The sequence below is a fragment of the Gobio gobio genome, assembly GCF_949357685.1.
Source record: "Gobio gobio genome assembly, chromosome: 13".
Classification (NCBI taxonomy): Eukaryota; Metazoa; Chordata; class Actinopteri; order Cypriniformes; family Gobionidae; genus Gobio; species Gobio gobio.
Window position 1 is genome coordinate 36,318,755 of NC_137106.1, and position 22,249 is coordinate 36,341,003.

At 37.6% G+C, this 22,249-nt stretch overlaps 1 protein-coding gene across 1 annotated transcript; it reads left to right on the forward strand.

Annotated features, from left to right (window-relative positions):
- Positions 1-520: 520 nt before the first annotated feature.
- Positions 521-21,139, forward strand: hnrnpua (heterogeneous nuclear ribonucleoprotein Ua). Its single transcript, XM_079832728.1, has 14 exons — positions 521-1,059; positions 5,161-5,275; positions 6,260-6,333; positions 6,481-6,620; positions 6,709-6,808; positions 6,909-7,021; positions 10,100-10,363; positions 10,443-10,562; positions 10,890-11,018; positions 11,171-11,339; positions 13,373-13,642; positions 13,775-14,007; positions 15,539-15,634; positions 19,127-21,139. Exons 1-14 carry the CDS (start codon positions 648-650, stop codon positions 19,175-19,177), a joined length of 2,286 nt encoding a protein of 761 aa, XP_079688854.1. The 5' UTR covers positions 521-647; the 3' UTR covers positions 19,178-21,139.
- The last annotated feature ends 1,110 nt before the right edge of the window (positions 21,140-22,249 follow it).

Sequence of the window (22,249 nt, forward strand, 5' to 3'; positions counted from 1 at the left end):
ATTCGGCAAAAATCATATATAGGCCTAGCCATTAAGAAAAACTAAAAAGAAAAAAAAAGAACAATAATAGTATTAATAATAATTTCATAAAAATTGCAGTTTATATAAAATAGTGTTCTCTGGCAATGCTGATATTAATGTTGTTGACATACTAATTTTAATAGCTCTTGTGACATTGAATAATAAAAGGATACTACAATAATAAAGTAGTATAATATTTAATATTATTTTATAAACCCCATTTAAAAACTGCCCATTAATTATTAGCCTCAACTATATTCAGATGTATTTATTTTCTGTACATATGAAAAGTGACTGTAATTAACTTACTGATATTTTCTATGTATCCCAATTAATATTTAACGTTACGTACTTTTTTAGTTCCAGCAATTCCCTAATAAATGACAGTTTATTCTAATATCTTTTTCGATAGCCCTGTAGTGATATTTACGGTACTTTGCTCATCTATTATGTGCATTACGGTAGATTATATAAGGCTAAACTGCTCCCATTCTGCTCCGACTGCTGCCCATCAGTGACCGGCCGCATCAAGCGTCTCTGGACAGTCCGCACTTAACCTGCTCTTCCCGTTCATATCTCACAAACCTGGGGTATAACGTCTGAAAATAAAGGATCGAAACGGCGAGATGAGCGCAATGAATGTGAAGAAGCTGAAAGTGAACGAGCTGAAGGACGAGCTGAAGAAAAGGAGTCTGTCTGATAAAGGGCTGAAGGCTGAGCTGATGGCCCGGCTGCAGGCCGCTCTGGATCAGGAGGCGCTGTCCACCGACACCAACGGCTCTGAAGGACTCAGTTACATGGGCGACGAAGACCTTGAGGAAGATCTGGTTGGAGAGAGCATGGAGGCTGATGAGGAGGATGGAGAGAACGCGGAGGATGAGGAGCAGCAGGATGATGACATGGAGGAGGAAGAGGAGGATGCCGGGGTAGAGATGGATAAATCAGATGAAGATGAAGATGTCCTGCTTAAAGAAGATGATGAAGAGATGGATAAATTTGATGAGGATGATGTGGCTCTCGACATGGGCCCTGGAGAGGGTGAGATTACACGATGAAGCTTGTGCAATTCATATTTTTATATGCATATTTGGGTTGTGTGATGCCAGAATAATTCATCCTGACAGCAGAGCGCAGGGCTTTATGAGATACTGCCACTGGTGTCCCATTTGTGTCCCTACTACTGATACAGAATACTAATAGATTTAAGAATGAGACAAAAGAATATATATATATATATATATATATATATATATATATATATATATATATATATATATATATATATATATATATATATATATATATATATATATATATATATATATATATATATATATATATAGGCTAATATTTATTTCGTATTTATGTATCACTAAGTAATATATTGTTTATTTAAATACATATTTTTTATTCAATTTTAAATGTATTTAATTTTAATTTTATTATTTTATCATAAATCTACTAGGCCTATATTTATGGTCATCTATAATATTTAATAATATATCAAATTAAACAAGAAAATCTGCTGATTCAGAAGACACTTGTTCTGTCATGGTTTTCATACCAAAAAAAAAATCAGTTCAGCGGTAACTGTTTCAAATCAAATCAAATGAAATTTTTAGGCATAAACAAGACCGTTTCCTGAGAATGACCTTTAGTGTCCGGTGGTTTTCATTGGTTGAGCAGTAGGCTCTCGGGGTCGGTGAGCTGTAACAGGATGCTGAAGTGGAGATATTGAAGGACAAAAGCTCCAGATGGAGTCTGTGCGTAATGATCTCGGTTCATTTGTTTTACTCTGCCTGCCCTGGAGTGGGGCCTGAGGAGGACCTCATTAGGACACTGTTATTCTTTGTCTTCATTTCGCACAGTGGTTCTTCTAAACCCTCGTCCTGGACTCTCTTACTCCCAACAGTACATTTTGGATGTCTCTCTTATCTGACACAGTCATTTCAGGTCTTGACGTTTTTACTAACAAGCTAATGAGTTGAATCAGGTGTGTTTGATTAGGGAGACATACAAAATGTGCAGAGTTGGGGCTCGACTCCGGGACAGGAACCACTGTTTACGTTTACATTCGCCCTCATAATGCGATTATAATTGGATTTTGAACAATATTGCGATTAATTACCTCATGTAAACGCAATACTTCGATCAAACTAATGCAATTAAGCCCATAGTAACATAGTCGCATTAAACTAGGTGGCGTACGCCGATTTTTAAAGCAATAAACGGGCATGTAAACAATCGCATTATCATTCTGACCAAAGTGCGCATGTGCGCGGACGTACACGGATACCGTGCGTTGTTCACTCACAACTTCATGAATGAATTCTGAAGTTTTATCTTCTCCAAATCTCTAAACCGTGTCAACACAACTCGCTGCCCAGTCTCTGCTCCGTATCTCCATCCAGACGGCGCGAATAACACGGCAGTAGGCCCCGGCATTGCGATGTTCATCATGGCACCGAATAATATCATTTAGTAAGCTACGTCCATATTATGAATAAATAATATAAAATGTATTATGAATTTGATGCGAGTAGTCAATGACCGGTAATATGCTTATTAGTGAATAATCAAAATAATGAAACGTGCGTATAAAGCTGGAGTGAAGAGTTCATGTCACGCAAACATTACTGCGATTAATATCTTTCTCTGATTATTATAAATAGTCGCATTATTGGTGCACATGTAAACGTAGTCACTGATTTAGCAAATGCTCTCCCCTTGGGGTACTGTGGGGTTAGGCCAGGGGTGTTAATTATCTCCTGGAGAGCCACAGCCCTGCAGACTTTATCTTCAGTCCTAATTAAACGCAATCAAGTCCTTCAGGCTTATTTGAAAACTACAGGGCTCATTCTGAAATTGTCCCCCTATATACCCTTAAATAATAGGGTACTATTTGTGGGGACAGCCATATGTAGCGATGTCCGAAACCATAGTGGACGTTATCTAGTGCACTCCTTCAATCCCACAATGCACCGCAATAATGAGTGTACAACCGATTTAAGGCACTTTCACATCAAGATCGATAACTTTATAAAGATAACTATTTGCGTCCACGCCAACAAACAATAATGGTCAATAACTGTTGTCCTCAGCATGCTATGATTCGAGTGAATCTAGCTAGTGTAATCGGTCTAAAGCCCAAAGTATATTTCTTTTTTTACGCATATGCGAGTGTGTACGCACAGTCAAATACACAGCCTGGCAAAGTACTTCTTTTGATTTGTACGTGCAGTTTTGAGTAGGCCGAATCTCTCGCCACGACTTACAACCATAGGCTGAATCCGAAATCGCCCCCTATACCCTTAAATAGGGCACTATTTGAGGGGACAGCCATTTGTAGTGGTGTCTGAAACCATAGTGGACGTTATTGAGTGCACTCATTCTATCCCAATAACGAGTGTACAGCCGATGTACACTAAACGGCTGTCCTAATTCACTCCCTCGTGTTCATTCACTCCTTCAAGTGAACTGTATTAGTAGCCTAAAGTAGGGAATGGTGATTGAGGGTTTAGGGGGCGATTTCGGATTCAGCCATAGATTGTAAAAAGAAGATGGACGACACCCCTTCACTATCTTCCATTGTAGAAAGTCAATCCGCCAATGTCTGAATATGGCGCTGACATCTTGCGCTGTTTTGGGACCTGCGTCTGCGCAGTAGAGAGCAAGAAGTAGAGCGGCGATATCAAAACCCCGTCCACACTGCCGCAGTATCTGTTAGTACAGTTTACTGCAGAACTACTCATTATGTTGGTGTGAAATTAGTTATGGAAATGTAGAAATTAAAGCTCCAATCTCCTCCCAAAAAAATGCAGTTGAATAACTAACTAAAACCAAACTTTTTCAAAAAAACGAACACTTGAACTTACATCAGCGTGATCAAAACTATTGTTTGTAGATTGTTTAGTTTGTCTTGCGTCCCATTAGAATAGATGGAGGGGGGCAGGATTTATGAGCTATACTGGGACAAACCACCTGGGGGCGATCGAGACGCTTTGGCTTCAGCAGGTATGTGTGTTGGAGCAGGTTTGGAAATAAACTCTGCAGGGCTGTGACCCTCCAGTTTTACACCCCTGGTTTAAGGGTTTGTACTGTATGTTACGTGCTATCGGAATGATGATAAATGTCCAAGTTAAAAATGATGCCATGAACTTTAAACATTTAAACACGCCATGTCTTCTCGTTTATTATGTTTATTATGTGTATTATTGCATATTTACATATATGCATAATCATTTGAAGCATATTGTATGTGTTATATACACCGTAAAAATAGCCTGTATTTGACAGAAATTCCAGAATCTTATCTAGATAGCACTGCAAATGTTAATTTGGTTGTCAATGATTTGGACACTAAATTTAACTTAGGCTTTAATAAGATTGTCCCAATAAATAGGCAAGAATAAACCCGTTGTCCTCCATGATTCCGGATCTTTCCGACAACAAAGCATGTGAATGCGACAAACTTGTAATCGCAACTTCAGAAGTGGGAAGTTGGAAATTTCCGATAGCATTTAAATGCAGCATTAATAACTTTTGGGTTACCAGCCTAGATCTTAATCAATAACATTATCTGCAAATGTTCACAAAAATAAATGTAGTCATCTATGGCAGTCAGTTGAATTTTGATATTGATGTTTTATAAAATACTAGTAGTCCTGTGCAACAAAACTAATGGATCTAAATGATGTATAGTAGTTTGCATATTCCTGTTTTTCATTTTCTATTTAATTTTTGTTCTGTCAAGCACAAGTTAGGGAAAGAGGTGCTTGTGCGTTTTGCCCATCAGTATCCCCAATATTTGCACACTCTGTAACACTTTTCTTCTAGATGCATGTAATGTGAATCTGAAAATGTGTGTTACTTAGCTCAAAATTTCACAGATTAGGAGGTTGTTTTGGCAACAACCTCCTGTCTTTACCTATACAAGTGCTGCAATGTACCAACCGCACTGTATGACATTGCTCCTTGATTTTAAACATGTGAACCTATAATTAAATACACCTTTCTTTTAAAATACTGGTCATTGCAATTCATGCATAACCAAAGTAACTATTTGGACCATCATGTTACATCATGATGGGTCCAGCAGGGAGGTACGCCTCCTTACGTTTTATTGTTTTATTTCCAAAGGGGATGCAGACAAAGACAAGAATGATGAACAGAAGAATAAGAAGGGTGTAAAGAGACGCCGTGATGAACATGGAAGGGGCTACTTTGAATTTATTGAAGAGAGCAAATACAGCCGGTAAGAAATGTGCAGTCGGCCTCTGGTACTCCTGAGGTTCCGCTGCACCTTAAAGATTTATGAGCAGTTTTGGCAGTAAAGAGCCAAATCTGACATCATCAGTGCAAAGAAACACACATTTTTAACTGACCATTTTGAAAGTACTTTCAGCCTGTAATAAGGGCATCTCCGTCACCTCACGTGGTATTTTTCCCCCCATGTTTTTGTGTAGGTCAGAGCTTGGGCTGTTAAAAGTGTTTATAAAGTATTTTGTATAAACGTGTTTATATGACGATATTCTTTGGGGTATTGATGCATTTATAGAAAATAAACTAGTCATATCTTTTCATATTTCTGTATTCCGCATCGGATGTTATCTTTAGAAATGATTATGATTGGATGTATTCTTCCTTATCTTATTAATATTGTTTTATGTTTTCATGTTTATGACGTTTAATTGAATTTTTATGATGTGATGGTATTGTCTTTCCCCAGGAACTGTATGCAACCACTGTATATTATCAATTTTTATATATATAAGTGGCTAATATAGCTATTAAACACACAAAAATACATACAATTTTTTTCTAAATATATTGAAATAATAAGTTAAGTTAAAAAATATTCAGATAAAGTGTTTTACCTCTAAAATGTAATCCGAGCAGATTTTTCTTTTCTTTATTTTTGTGCAAACCCACCTAATTTGTGTTCCCATAAAAAAAAAAAATACGGTTTGATTTATTTATTTTCAACATATTCTGTGAAAAAACACATTATATATATATATGATCACATTTTCTGAGACAAACAATAACTTCTGATTTAATAGTTTATTAGAAAATAATATAAATAAGTGTAATAAAAATCAAACAGCATTTATGTGCTTATTAATGCGTGTTTTATACCCGCAGATTATCTCAGTTGGAACACATTTCAAATGCAATGGAAGTTCAATGGGAACTTTGGGGCTCTGAATTTTATAGAATTTTATTGAATTTCCCTCAGGGCGAAGTCTCCCCAGCCCCCTCTGGAGGAAGAGGATGAAGAGTTTGATGACACAACTGTATGTTTGGACACCTGTAAGTATGAAGATCTCACAAATACTGAGTTTAATTCATTCAATTCAAAAATACTGAATATTTCATCAAAGCAACATGCAGAATATATTTCTGTAAAGTGTAAATGTTTAGTCCTCAAGTCATTTGTCCACCTCTTATTTTCCTCAGACAACTGTGACCTGCACTTCAAGGTGTCTCGGGATCGGTATAGCGCCTCCTCTCTCACCATGGAGAGCTTTGCCTATCTTTGGGCAGGGGGACGAGCGTCTTATGGTGTGGCGAAGGGCAAGGCTTGCTTTGAAATGAAGGTGAGAGAGCACTGTCTTAACCTCATCTTTACTATTTCTAGTTGTCCTGTCATGCCCTTAGCCTTATTCTTGCATGTCTTTGCACCAGATTATCGAGAAGATACCTGTAAAACACATTTCCAGTAAAGGAACTGAGATTCATGATGTTCTGGTGGGTTGGTCTCTGGAAAATAGCTCTCTTCTGCTAGGTGAGGTGTTTGTGTTGACTTCTTACATAGGAAAATATTATAGTTGAACTATTAAATTCATGGTGTAATTTGAGTGTCCCTTTGTCTTACATATTCACAGGAGAGGAGACGCACTCATACGCCTTTTCAACTAAGGCCAAGAAAACCAGCAACGGAGTGACAGAGGACTTTGGGGAAGCATTTGATGAGAATGATGTTGTTGGATGCTTTATTGTAAGTATCCATGTGTTTTCTTATCCAGAATGAGAAATTACTACTCTTGACCACTAAGTGGCGCCATGTATTCATTCACTAATACCATTTAAAGGGGTCCTATTATACTTTTCCACTTTTTCAACTTTAGTTTGTGTGTTCTGTGTATGTGTAGTGTGTATGTTGCTGTTTGAGCATAAAAAAGATCTGCAAGGCTACAAAGTTCACTCCAATGGTAGATATTTTATTTAACAAACAATATGTTAGACTTTTGGATTAAAATATCTGAAAACCACTAGAACAGTGTTATATATTGTGTTGACTTGTGTACTTGCATTATCCCAAATGTTTCCAAGAATGTCTAAATCCAGAGAAATAAGCAATTTTTACAAGGACAAGGACAGTGTCCATGCGATTTTCGGTTTTATTTTGTAGAAACCATGGAAAAAGCAAAGACGCTTTAATATATTATGTGCTTTATTAGACAAGGGAACAACTGTTTGGATACATTTATAGACAGAAAACGAATAATTGCTGTATCACTCAACACATTTAGTCTTATTGTTTGAATCTCGCGAGTACCATGTTTTACCATGCCTAATATCGATCTAGCTTCTCGTCTCAGAGTGTGTCGTGTGTCGCGCTCGTCTCTCATTAGCAATCGCTCCAGCGGCCTCGTTCAGCTCCCACAACACTCGGTCCTGCTCTGCTTCATATGTAACGTTAATAATCTCATCCATGAACATGATTTCTGCCCGAGTCTCGTCCCGATTCTTTTCCACCAGCTGTGAGGTGAAGACTACAACTCCCATGATTCTGCGCTCAATCTCAGCGTCATCAAGCTACGCCTTTGTTTTGAATAGGCGACCTCTAGCTGCGAAAAACTTCATATTGTGCCTTTATTTAAAGGGTAATTTCAGTGATTTAGCATTAAGCTTTGTATCAGTAGAAACCCCGTAGTATATTTTAATTATGGTACTTTCCCCCCTCATATCCCCCTGAGACGAGAGAATTATGCCTTTTATTTCTGGAAAAAATCCTGCTTCCTTGGTGTAGGGAGTGGCCTCGTAGGGCAGCAAAGCAAGTGCATTCTGGGAGTTGTTGTCTTTCATCCACATGAGACAAAAATACATTTTCTGTCTTTTCTCAGTCTAGAACAGTGGTTCCCAACCACGTTCCTGGAGGACCCCCAACAGTGCACATTTTGCATGTCTCCTCAATCAAACACACCTGATTCAGGTCATCAGCTCATTAGTAGCTACTCCAAGACCTGATGTGGGTGTGTCAGACAAAGGACACATCCAAAATGTGCACTGTTGGGGGTCCTCCAGGAACGTGGTTGGGAACCACTGGTCTAGAAGGCACCAAATTCAAATTCCAAATTCTACTACATAAATGACACAGTTTAAATACACATTCTGCTTCCCAGCGCTGAAGTGCCCCTTTAACAGAATTAAAGATTAAATCAAGAACTACAACGAACAGCTCGTTTGGACTACAACATGATTTTTCCGCATCTTATGAAGTCACAATGTTACTAATTTATAATAACCCAATAATTCAATAAACCACGGCCAAGGAATATGCAAAAAAGGGGACGAGGCCTGGTCGAGCTGCATTAGAGAAGACAGTGTTGTCGCTATGTCAAAGAGACGCTGTTAACACACAGTTTCCAAAACTCATTTGTTTAACCTTCCTAAGGCGGACAAACTTAGATTGGTTAAAATTAATTTCAAACATTGTTCCTGAACATTATAACTCCAACGTTTATCTGTGCCATGCTAATTTTATGGAGAACAGCTTGTTTTCTGTTGCTTTGTAAGCTCTCGCTTTTGTAAGATGGTACAACTATGGTTTTGTGATCGATTATTGTTTGTATTACCTTAATTTTCCTATAAATATCATTAAAAGGTGGATAACTTCGTATCTATAGTGTATAAGAAAATTATAAAAAACATGACACTCTGAAATGTTCTGTGAAACCCATGCTTGCAAAGTCTGCATGAATTCCGTTCTGCACTATCCTCTTGTTCGTTAACATTGTCAGGGTCTGAATCGGGCTTGAATTGGTTTGAAATGGGCCATTGTAATTCATGTTTACACTAGAGAAGAACTGGCAGTTATGGAGGGGTGGGACATTTCCCGAACAAGTGCTAAGCGGTACCAATCACAACACACTAGGCCAGCTAACCAATCACAGCATATTTCGGATTTCGGAAGGAGGAGCTTAATGGAAATCTGCGTGTTCGAGCAAGACTGAGGAGAGAGGAGCTGTAGTAATGTAAAATATGTGAAAAATATATATATATATTTTTTAAATCAAGCATGAAAACATTTTCTAGTACACCCAAAAAGCAAAATCAAAACTTTGTGAAAGGGTATGATAGGACCCGTTTAAGAATTTGGGATCAGTTAGATTTTTTTTTTAAAGAAATTAATACTTTAATAAAAAAAAAATTTAAGCAAGGATGCATTAAAGATAATCAAGTGACAGAAAATACATTTATAATTGAACAAAAGGTTTCTATTTTAAATAAATGCTGTTCTTTTTAACTTTATATCGATCAAATAATTATGAAAAAGATTCAGTACAGTTTCCACAACAAACAAAAAAATTAAGCAGCACAACTGTTTTCAACATTGATGATAATAAGAAATGCTTCTTGAGCGGCAAATCTGCATATTAGAATGATTTCTGAAGGATCACGTGACTGAAGACTGGAGTAATGATGCGGAAAATTCAGCTTTGCATCACAGGAACAAAAAAAAGTATATTAAAATATAAACATATTAAATTGTAATATTTCACTATTTTGTTCCTATTTTTACTGTATTTTGATAAAAACAAATGCAGCATTGGTGAGCATAAGAGACTCTTTTTTTTAAATAAAATTAAAATAATCTTACAGACCCCAAAAATGTTAATATTATATTAAATTACATTATTATAATATAAAAGCAATAATAAATAATAATTATAATGTTTTATTTAAATTCTTTTATCCAATTTAAAACCAAGATTTTGAAATGAAATATTCAGTAAGTGTGGGTGTGTACATTTGGCCATAATATATAATGATTGCTGTGTTTATGTGGCAGAATTTTGATGGGGCAGAAGTGGAAATGTCCTTCTCCAAGAACGGACAGGATCTGGGAACCGCTTTCAAAGTCAGTAAGGATGAGTTTGAGGGGAAGCCGCTCTTCCCTCACGTCCTCTGCCACAACTGTGCGGTTGAGTTCAACTTCGGCCAGTGTGAAACACCGTACTTCCCCCAACCGGACGGCTTTACGCTCCTGCAGCAGATCCCTGTTTGTGATCGCATCAGAGGACCAAAGGGGCCTGAGACCAAAGAAGACTGTGAGGTTGGTCTCTTACCCATTACATTTTTCATCTATATCATCATTAAAGGTCATCATTGAAATCTGCTGCAAATCTTCACAGGTCATTGTCATGGTCGGACTGCCTGGATCTGGAAAAACTGAATGGGTTACAAAGCACACAGAAGCCAACCCTGGAAAATACAACATTCTTGGGACGAACACCATCATAGAGAAGATGATGGTGAGTGTTGATTTTGCTAAATTATAATTATAATTGATTTTGCTACGCTAGTAAACATGAACAAACAATGGACAATACTTCTACAGCATTTGAATGTTTTAAAAATCAAAAGTTGTATCTGTTAAGATTAGTTAATGCACTGAACTAACATGAACAAACAATGAAGAATTATTGTTTGTTCATTAACTAACATTATCAAAGATTAATAAATGCAGTAAAAAATACATTGCTCATTGTTAGTTAACTAATGTTAATGAATGGGGCCTTATTGTAAAGTGTTAGAGACATTAACATAATAATTGATGTTATTTTGATGTTGAAATTCAGATTTCCAGTTTGAAACGACAGTTGAAAGATGTCACAAAGCTCTCAGCGCTATCTCAGCGCGCTCCTCTCTTCCTCGGAAAATTCATCGAGATTGCTGCACGTAAAAAACGCAACTACATTCTTGACCAGGTGACCTGGAGTTTACAAATACATCACAAATAATCAAAATCAAAGCATACAATAATCTCTCTTTAAGCTCTCTCTTTTCATGTTATGTATTTAATGCATGATTTTTATATCATTTGCTGAAAAATACAAAATCTTAAATGTCTCCAATATAGACTAACGTATCCGCACCAGCCCAAAGAAGAAAAATGTGCCTGTTTGCCGGGTTCCAGCGTAAAGCTGTGGTAGTCTGTCCAACAGATGAGGAATATATACAGAGGACTCAGAAAAAGGCAGAAACAGATGGCAAGGATGTACCTGAACACGCAGTCCTAAAAATGAAGGGTAAGGTCCATTTCTCAAGCCATACTTGATCTAAGATATGTGTACCTGTTTTATTATGTATATACTATTATGGTATTTATTAATATTTTGTATTAGCTTTTCTTTTCTTTTTTTCTTTTTTATCAATTTTGGAATAGTGCTCAAAAGTTTACATACCCCTTGCAGAATCTGTGAAAATGTGAATACTTTTTACAAAATAAGAGGGATCACACAAAATGCATGTTATCTTTTTTATTTTGTACTGTCCTGAAGAAGATATTTTACTTAAAACATGTTTACATATAGTCCACAAGACAAAAAATAGCTGAATTTATTAAAATGACCCTGATCAAAAGTTCATGAACCATTGATTCTCAATACTGTGTGTCGTTCGCTGGATGATATATTTTTTTGTTTGTTTAGTGATGGTTGTTCATGAGTCCCTTGTTTGTCCTGAGCAGTTAAACTGCCCAATGTTCTCCAGGTCCTGCAAATTCTTCAGTTTTCCAGCATCTTTTGCATATTCGAACCCTTTCCAGCAGGGACTGTATGATTTTGACATCCATTTACACTGAGGACAATGAGGGACTCGAACACAACTGTACTATAAGGCACACTTTTTTTCATAGTTTCGCTGGTCCTGCGACTTATAGTCAGGTGCGACTTATATATCAAAATTAATGACAAGAATAAACATTTAGCTACGTCTACAGCCGCGAGAGGGCGCTATATGCTGCTCCTGTAGCCCACCCCTGAAAAAATTATTAACTGAAAACAACTGAAAACCTGTTAACTGAAATATTAACTTAAAGACAACTGAGAAAGACTGAACACAAACAAAATGCCCCCCAAAAAGAAAATCATACTCTGCAAATTACAAACTGCAGGTAACGTTAGTAAAATATGCAGACGAAAATGGTAATCGAGCAGCAGAAAGAAAGTTTGGAGTGAGTGAGGGACTGGCGAAAAGCAAAGGTTACTTTAACTGTAATGAAGAAAACAAAGAAAGCTAATCGCAGACTGAAAGCAAGATGGCCAGAGCTGGAGGAACGAGTCCACAGATGGGTGCTTGAACAATGCTCTGCCGGGAGAGGCTCAGCTGCGCGAGACAAACGCTGCCAGTGTGAATGCCAGGTGAATGCACAGCGTGTGTGCGCGCGGCTCCCGCTCTCCATACCATAGACTGTAAAAAAATATGGACGTAGTGTCCGTGACGTCACCCATAGGATTCTGATGAGCCGTTCTGAAGCGCAAAGTATGGATGAGATGGCCGTTCCTTCTGGAGCATCAGTGAATGTTTGAGCCTTTTTTAATAGTTGTTTTAAAAAAAAGTTAAAAAATGCTGGAAAACTGAAGATTTTGCAGGACCTGGAGGATTTTTCTGAAGAACGTTGGGAAATTAACTGTTCAGGACAAACAAGGGACTCAAGAACAACGCTTTTATTTATTTATTTTAAGAAGCAGGGGTTCATAAACTTATGAACGGTGTCATTTTTATCAATTCAGCTATTTCTTTTTGTCTTGTGGACTATATGTAAACCTCTTTTGTGTAAAATATTTTATTCAGGACAGTACTAAATAAAAAAATAACATGCATCTCTCTTTTTTTATTCACATTTTCAGATTCTGCAAGGGGTGTGTAAACTTTGAGGAAGACTGTATATACTGTATATATAATATATCATTTATTTATTTCAGTTAGTTGTAAATAAAGTGATGAGTAGTAATTTAGTAACTTGCAGCAAATTCTTTAGAATTAAATAAAATCATGTGATTAAATGTAATGGTTATGAAACTTTATTTCATTACCTTGTCCATCAACATGATTTGTGCGCCCCGTCTGATTGATTTCCATCGGCAGAGGAGGTGAAGACGACAACGACAAATCATTCCCCGCTCCTTCACAGCGTCACTAAGCTACGCCTTTGTTATTATTTTGAATATGCGACCTCCAGCTGCGATACATACATACTGTGCCTTTAACAGTAACAACCCTGTTGTGCAACTGACAAAACTCCCAAGATGGCACATTATAACACTATAATCTTTTCCAGGAATATACACGCTGCCAGTGGAAGGAGAGTGCTTCACTGAAGTGGTTTATGTCGAGCTGCAGAAGGAAGAAGCATCTAAACTTCTTGAACAATACAAGGAGGAGAGCAAAAATTCCCTTCCTCCTGAGAAGAAACCCAATCAGGGAGGTGTACAGCTTAAGAGGGGAGGCACCCGGGGCCGAGGAGGCAAAAATCTCTTCAACCGTGGCGGAGGACAGGGTCAGAGGGGAGGACGAGGAGGCTTTCAAAACCGAGGCAACTTTAGGGGTGGTACGCCATTTCAGTTTAGCTAAAATGTTTGTTTTTAGAAGAACTTTAAAGACATCATAAAGCAGCACCTCCATAATGTGAGTGGGAAATAATGTATAAATCAAATGCTTTTCTTCTCGGATTGTTTGACAGGGCCTGGACCGCGTGGCGGGTTCAGCAGACCACCGAGAGGCTTCCTTCCTCCCCCTGCCTTCAGAGGAGGCTTCAACCGGGGAAGTTTTAACCGCGGTGGTGGGATGCCTAACAGGGGCGGCGCCCCCAGGCCAGGACATGGGCGTGGCAATATGGTTAACATGGGCAACCGGGGAGGAGCCATACAAAGAGGCAACATGGGACGAGGAGCCAACCGAGGAAACTTCAACCAGGTGAGGAATCATTGATGGTGTAGATAATTTTTTGTTGTAAACTGAAATGTAGTTGTTGTTGTAGCAGCCTGAACAATTTGAATCTGTATGCCTGTAAGATAAGCAGCTGAATGGAAAGTAGGTCAATTTAAAACTAAAGCCGCTTTTCCACCGTTGGGCTGAATGATTCTGAGAACGGTAAGGAACTGTTCCAGTTGTATTTCCACTTGAGTCTGGTATGGCACGGTACGATTACAAACTGAACTGTGCCGGTAGAACGCATGTGACGTTGCAATTCAATATGTCATTTAAAAGCGTGATAACTCCCTAATATTGACTGAAATCATTGTAAGCTTTTGAGGTTTTTGTAAGGTTGTGGATAGTAATTTATTTCTGACTTCTGAATTATTTACAACTAATTTGTTGTAGGGGGTTTTACCGTTAAAGACCAGATATGATTAATGAAGTCCCACAGTCAGAATTATAATAAGAATTTTAGTGAAGAAGAGTTTGCAGTTTTATCAGCAGAAGCCAGCTTCATGTCTCACAAGGAGGTCATAGCCTGCTCTGCGTACGTACAATTTTCCACCACAATTATACCTTAAATTACGTCATCACTTCTGGTTGAATGATTCTGATTGGCTAAGAAATAGATAAACATAGAAATTTTCCACTCATGGACTGATAGACAGAAGTATTTCTGCATTGTTCACGCAGATGACACCCGAGGTCACGAGACTGTTTGTTTGTCTTGGCGCCAACATGTCGAAGACAACAAGTCATACCATCTTCCTAGGGTGCCAGTTGTTCACCTCCGCATTGCTGATCTGTAACACCGAATACTAGCACACATGTACAGATACACGGTCCTTAAAGGTTGGAGTTTGTTGAGCTCTAGCTCGGACCAGAAACTTTCCCAAAACATACTAATAGCATGTTCTTTCTATCAGTAAGAGGTACAGACATCCTTGGAACTGAACAATATTCACCATTATTCTCTATTGTTTAAATATAGAAAAATGCATGCAGAGAGCAAATTCCATTAAACAGACATATCATTCTATAACTACATAAATCTAATCAGCTTAAATAAGCTTAAATAATTTAATATGTAAAAGGATAAATATTGATATATATAGATTGAATTCACACCCTTCATCATCAATCAGAGTTTCTTGTTAGTTAATTGCAGTTACTTGAATGTTAATATTGCGTTACTCATTTGTTCCTGTGTAGTTATTCATTAATGATGGAACTAATCACCGTGTTACCAAAATATCCGAACATCCCTCATAACATGGTCGGTATTTACATCTCACAACTTTCTTTAAACTCTTGCTGCATTGCCAAGGCAATGACTGGCACATTTGTATTAGATTCAAAAGAGCTCTGTTATCAAGCCCCACAGTGGTAAATGAAACCATATGGCTGGGCCGGATCAGCACAGAATTGAACGGTTAAACAAAGACAACGGTTTGGCCCGATGGTGGAAAAGTGGCTTAAGACACCACCCAAATGTGGACCAGGAATCATAAATCTGCTGTTTCCACAGAAGTTCAGGGGTCGAGGAGGAAATAATCGAGGTTTTAAAAATGGCAACTTTAGCATGAACAAAGCACAAGCTTTCAACCAGAGCTGGCAGCAAGGGGTGAGTCACTCGAAAAATATGTTAATATTTAGAAAAAAAATAAATTATATTTTGGACTATTTTATATGAAGGATATTTGTTAGGTTTTGTTTTGGGATAGTTCACCCAAAAATTATGTCATTAATTGCTCACCCTCATGTCGTTCCAAACCCTTAAGACCTTCGTTCATCTTTACACAAAGAAAGATATTTTCATTTAATTCTGAGAGCTCTCTGTCCCTTCATTGACAGCTACACATCTACCGCTTTGACGCTTCAAAAAGTTCATAAAGAGATCGTAAAACTAATCCATATAAACATTCATCAACTCACACATCAGTTGTGGTAAACAGAAGCTCAAGCATGTTCGATAGATGTGCGAGAAACAATGTGGTCCGAAAGAGGTAGTTGCGTAGCTGTCTATGGAGGGACAGAAAGTTCTTAGATTTCATCAAAAGATTTCATTCATTTGTGTTCTGAAGATGAACAAAAGTTTCACGGGTTTGGAATGACACGAGGGTGAGTAATTTAATAACAGAATTTACATTTTTGGGTGAACTATCCCTTTAATTCCAGTGGTTAGTCTAATTAGATCCCTGTATTACAGTAAAAATGTTTTCTTAAATCATAAGTATGTATGTATGTACACTATATTGCCAAAAGTATTGGGACACCACTCCAAATCATTAAATTGAGGTGTTCCAATCACTTTCATGGCCACAGGTGTATAAAATCAAGCACTAGGCATACAAACGCTTCTACAAACATTTGTGAAAGAATGGGTCGCTCTCAGGAGCTCAGTGAATTCAAGCGTGGTACAGTGATAGGTTGACACCTGTGCAATAAGAACATTCGTGAAATTTCCTCACACGGTCAACTGTTAGTGGTATTATAACAAAGTGATAGGCCATGTAAAATCACAGAGCGGGGTCAGCGCATAGTGTGCAGAAGTCGCCAACTTTCTGCAGAGTCAATAGCTACAGACCTCCAAACTTCGTGTGGCCTTCAGATTAGCTCAAGAACAATGCGTAGAGAGCTTCATGGAATGGGTTTCCAGGGCCGAGCAGCTGCATCCAAGCCTTACATCACTAAGTGCAAAGTGTCGGATGCAGTGGTGTAAAGCATGCCGCCACTGGACTCTAGAGCAGTGGAGACGTGTTCTCTGGAGTGACGAATCACACTTCTCTGTCTGGCAATCCGATGGACGAGTCTGGGTTTGGCAGTTGCCAGGAGAACAGTACTTGCCTAACTGCATTGTGCCAAGTGTAAAGTTTGGTGGAGGGGGGATTATGGCGTGGGGGTTGTTTTTCAGGGGTTGGGCTTGGTCTCTTAGTTCCTGTGAAATGAACTTTTAAGGGGTTCGTTCACCCAAAAATGAAAATTCTGTCAATTACTTACCCTTTTGTCGTTCGACACCCGTAAGACCTTTGTTAATCTTCGGAACACAAATTAAGATATTTTTGTTGAAATCCGGTGGCTCAGAAAGGCCTCCATTGGCGGTGAACAAACAATGACATTTCCTCTCTCAAGACCCATAAAAAGTACTAAAGACGTTGTGGTTAACGAGATGGTCTTACAGGTGTTGAACGACATGAGGGTAAGGATGACAGACATTTTTGGGTGAACTAACCCTTTAAACGAACACGCCAACTTTTTGGGACTTAAGCTTATTCACCGTATCCCCCAGAGTTAGATAAGTCCATACATACCATTCTCATCTCCGTGCGTGCCATAACTCTGTCTGATGCACACACCGCTAGCCAAGCTTAGCACAAAGACTGGAGGTAAATGGCTCCAGCTAGCCTACTGCTCAATAAGTGACAAAATAACGCCGACATTTTCCTATTTACATGTTGTGATGTGTATAGTTACATCATGTACTAAGACCGACGGAAAATGAAAAGTTGCGATTTTTTTAGACTGATATGGCTAGGAACTGTACTCTCATTCCTGTGTAATGATCAAGGAACTTTGAGCTGTACCATGAGTGCAGCGGCGCAATGGTATTATGCAGCGTCTGAAAATAGTCCCCAGCGCTCTCTGTGCAAGCAGATTGTCACGTTGTGTAGCATACCCTGTCCGAATGATGGCCAGACTTTACTGATGTTTCATGGAGTTTATTGAAACCGTTTGATCTCCAAAAAAATAATTGTAAGAGTTGAACAAATAAAGCAAAGAAGTGCGCATTAACACTTCGTACACAAACTCTCTCTCTTCATAGCATTATCATCAACATACAGCGAAATACAAAAAAATACTCATTACAGATGACGGTAAACAAACACATACACACCTTATGCCTTTTTGGTGGGTGCTTAACAAACTGCAAACTTTAAATCTGCCTAACCACTCCAAAGAACCGCGAGCTCTCGCTATCGTTCCGTAGACTACAGCATCCGTCAAAATAAAAGTCCCTACTTATTAAGACCGATAATGCAGACCTTAAACCTATTTAAACCCAAAGAAATGTCAAAAATGTACACAAAAAAACAAATTATAAGATAAATCACAATGACACGTTGGTTATGTTGACGGAAGTTAGCCTATTTTCAGGCGCTGCATAATATCATTGCGCCGCTGCACTCATGGTACGGCAGTAAAATTCCTTTATCATTACACTGGAATGAGAGCATAGTTCCTGGTCATATCAGTCTAGAAAATCACAACTTTAAATTTTCCGTCGGTCTTAGTACACAATGTAACTATGCACATCACAACATGTAAATAGGAAAATGTTGGTGTTATTTTGCCACTTATTGAGCAGTAGGCTAGCTGGAGCCGTTTACCTCCAGTCTTTGTGCTAAGCTAGGCTAGCAGTGAGGGTGTCAGACAGAGTTATGGCACGCACAGAGATGAGAATGGTATGTATGGACTTATCTAACTCTGGGGGATACTGGGAATAAGATAAAGTCCCAAAAAGTCGGCGTGTTCCTTTAATGCTTCAGCACACCAAGACATTTTGGACAATTTCATGCTCCTAACTTTGTGGGAATAGTTTGGGGATGGCCCCTTCCTGTTCCAACATGACTGCGCACCAGTGCACAAAGCAAGGTCCATAAAAACATGGATGAGCGAGTTTGGTGTGAAGGAACTTGACTGGCCTGCACAGAGTCCTGACCTCAACCTGATAGAACACCTTTGGGATGAATTAGAGCGGAGACAGTGAGCCAGGCCTTCTCGTCCAACATGAGTACCTGACCTCACAAATGCGCTTCTAGAAGAATGGTCATGAACACACTCCTAAACCTTGTGGAAAGCCTTCCCAGAAGAGTTGAAGCTGTTATAGCTGCAAAGGGTGGGCCAACTCCATATTAAACCCTACGGATTAAGAATGGAAAGTTCATGTGCATGTAAGGCAGGTGTACCAAAACATTTGGCAATATAGTGTATATATAAATAATATACTTGTGTAAATGTTTTAAATAATGTCATGAAAATGTGCAAAAATATCAGTGGTCATAAAAATGTATTCAGGCTTCCTTCTTTAATTCCTTTTTTCCTTTGTCTTCATCAGTTCTGGAATCAGAAGCCATGGAGTCAACAATACCATCCTGGATATTACTGAATAATCGCTGTGATGGACTGATATCACATAAAGCTTTAACTTCAGAAGTCATTTTATCTAATGTCCTTTTGTTTTTGTACAGATTTTCATAGGACATTGAGGAGAAATGACTCTGGAGCTTTCAGAGCTTCACAGGTTACCGGTTAAAGTCTTTTTTTTTTTCTCCAATTAATATTTCATGATTGTCTTTGACCTCAGGTTCATATGACAATGTGGTTCAATTCAGGAATCTCAGTGTAACTTCAGGGTGGGATGTTTGTCTTTTAACAGCTTTCAGGGTTTTACCTTTAATTAGTCTTGTGTGAATCTTTTGTGTAAGCTGTGTAAGGTAGGAATACTATTGCTGAGGCACTTTGCAGTTATATGAAGAATCTTTGTCCTGCTGCAACAATTTTTTTAGTTAAAAGAACATGAAACATTTAATGGATAAACTAAGATACTGAAATTTGGAGGACGACTTGTCTGGACAGCTTTTGCAGACTGTATATTCAAGAAAATGAATTGAAATAACAGGAAATTTCAACTGAAGTTATGTAATAATTGAGTCTTTAAATAATCGCTACATTGGATTATATTGCTGAATTTTGAAATGTCTTGATTTAAAAGCAGTCCGCCGCCTGTACATAAATGAAGTAGGTGCTGAACAGTCTGTACCTCTAAGTCAAAATCTGTCTAGTGTAGAAAAGCAATGCCTGTTGTCTTATCATGTACTTGTTGTCATTTGAAAAACTGGAGTCTAGCTCTAAATGTGTGTTTTGATCAGTGGTTTCAATATGTTTGGGTACAAGGCTAGCAAAGCTGCGTAAAGCCATCAGATTTTGAACATTTCAACTTTTTTTCTGTCAGGAGCAATAAACAGCATTTTCGATTCTTTGCCACTAAAAAAATAAAGCAGAATAGATGCTTTTTTTATTATTGGGATTCAGGATATTATTTATGTGTAGTGTATTTTAAGAGCACCAAATGTTATTTATTTTATTTTATTTTATTTTGAAATGTGGCTGACTGCTCTTTAAAGATTTTAATCGAAGTTTTGTCATAATATATTTTGGTCTTTTTGTGAATTATTTAACTTTTTTCAAAGTGCACACGGTTTACAAATCAGTTTCAATCTTCTTTAATATAACCTTAGATGTGACCACTTTTGTAGATCAGTAAACATTTGTAGTTGGCTTCAAAATTATAGCAATTAAATACTTGAATATTGGACTACATCATCTCACTCCATGAAACAGTGATTATACAATTATTTTATAATCGTTCTCTATGTATTAAAGCTTTCAAAGGATGTCAGGGTTAAGAATAGGCAGATTTTCTAATGCTTTAATGGAAAAATGTGTGATTATTGTAGCCGCAAACAAATGCAAACATCCAAGCAGATTTAACACATTTGAACGTTTCTTTCTTTTATCTATAATTCTCACAGCAGAGATGCTCTTGCATAACTATGAAATATTACCAATATTATGATTACATATTCTTTAGTGATGGAAATATGCATTATAGCAACTTTTTTACCGTTGTAGATAATCTCATATGTGTCGTTAAGATCTCCATTGTCCCAGACTTCTGATGCAAATGATATGTTTTAGATAATTGTTGACAAAAAAATACGACAGATATTAGGAAAATTATCATTTTATTACTTTAAAAGTATTACTGTTTTGTACTGAGAAATTATTAATGGCATGTGCTGTAAGACGTAAAAAAAAATGAAGGTGACTTCACTTGAAGCTTGTTTTGATGTTGTATTTGTTCATGTTTAAGGTATTTGGTCAGGTAAAAAAAATATAGTATTGAGATTCTAACACTTGTAATATAAACCTTTTCCTTCTTTCTTTTTATACCTTGCTATGTTTTGTATTTTACCTTTAACCGAGAAGAAAAATATGAAATGAGTAACTTATTCCATGCATTCTTTTTGAAATAGATTGTTTTTAAATTATAATAAAGTTTGAAGATAATAACTGGCTTGCATCTCTCTATCTCTCTATCTCTCTATCTCTCTATCTCTCTATCTCTCTATCTCTCTATCTCTCTATCTCTCTATCTCTCTATCTCTCTATCTATCTATCTGTCTGTCTGTCTGTCTGTCTGTCCGTATGTCTGTCTGTATACTCAATTTAACAACTAGCACATTAGGCATACTCATACTGAGTGTTGCAATAAACTTAAGCCAACAGAAGACTAGAATTTCAGGCACAATTTATCCTATAGGCATATCCATGCAGAAATATAACACTCATGTTAGTCTGTGACTATTTAACTCTCTGTTTATGTATAGCTCTGCAACATGAATGAGATGTAGTTACACTGCAACCAGAGACATTCATGCCAAGCTGTTTGCTGAGTCAAGCACAACCCCTTTGGGGATAAATATCACATTTCATGCCTGTTTGTAAAATATACAACAACAATACAATGAAGGAAAAAAACCCTACGTACTTCATCCTATATTAAGGCTTTAAATATCTTGATATGTATTTAATATAGCGGTCAGTAATCAATTAAATGTTAAACTTTTATTTTGAAACAAAAACGATCGGAAATGACTCACTCCATTTCGTTTCTGTACTAGAGCCAATGGGAAAGTAACATTTGGTGGCAAATACACAAAAGGGTATTTCCAGCAGGGGGCGCAAGGCGGCTCAAAGAATTACCGACGTTTTTTTTTTTTATTGTACGAAAATGTAATTTACAATCATTTAAGTATATTACATCTGCGGATTACAACCAATTTTTTAGAAAATACAATCTATAAAATGATTATAAAAATCGTTATCAGATAATCATCAAGTGTTATCATTGGTCAATCCAACCAGCGTTGAGAAACGTAACAGATAGCACGTGACAACGCGCCAACGCAATACTTCAATGTGGTCTGCTGAATAATAATTTATTTAATACATAAACGACAAAGACACTAAGAGTGTTAGTAAGTATTGAGCTGACAACACAGAGAGAATATTTAAAATATGACAACTGTTGGCAACAGCAGCGCTTAACTCACGCGAAGTGCCTTTCTACCCTCTTTCATTTCTACAGCAGGAAAAAACATCCGCCCCTTGATTC

Bases quoted from the DNA above. Each gene is read 5' to 3' on its own strand.
- hnrnpua (XM_079832728.1), top strand. From the start codon at position 648: ATGAGCGCAATGAATGTGAAGAAGCTGAAAGTGAACGAGCTGAAGGAC. The intron at 11,019-11,170 runs GTGACCTGGAGT...TCTCCAATATAG, and splicing joins GCAACTACATTCTTGACCAG to ACTAACGTATCCGCACCAGC. The intron at 13,643-13,774 runs GTACGCCATTTC...ATTGTTTGACAG, and splicing joins CCGAGGCAACTTTAGGGGTG to GGCCTGGACCGCGTGGCGGG.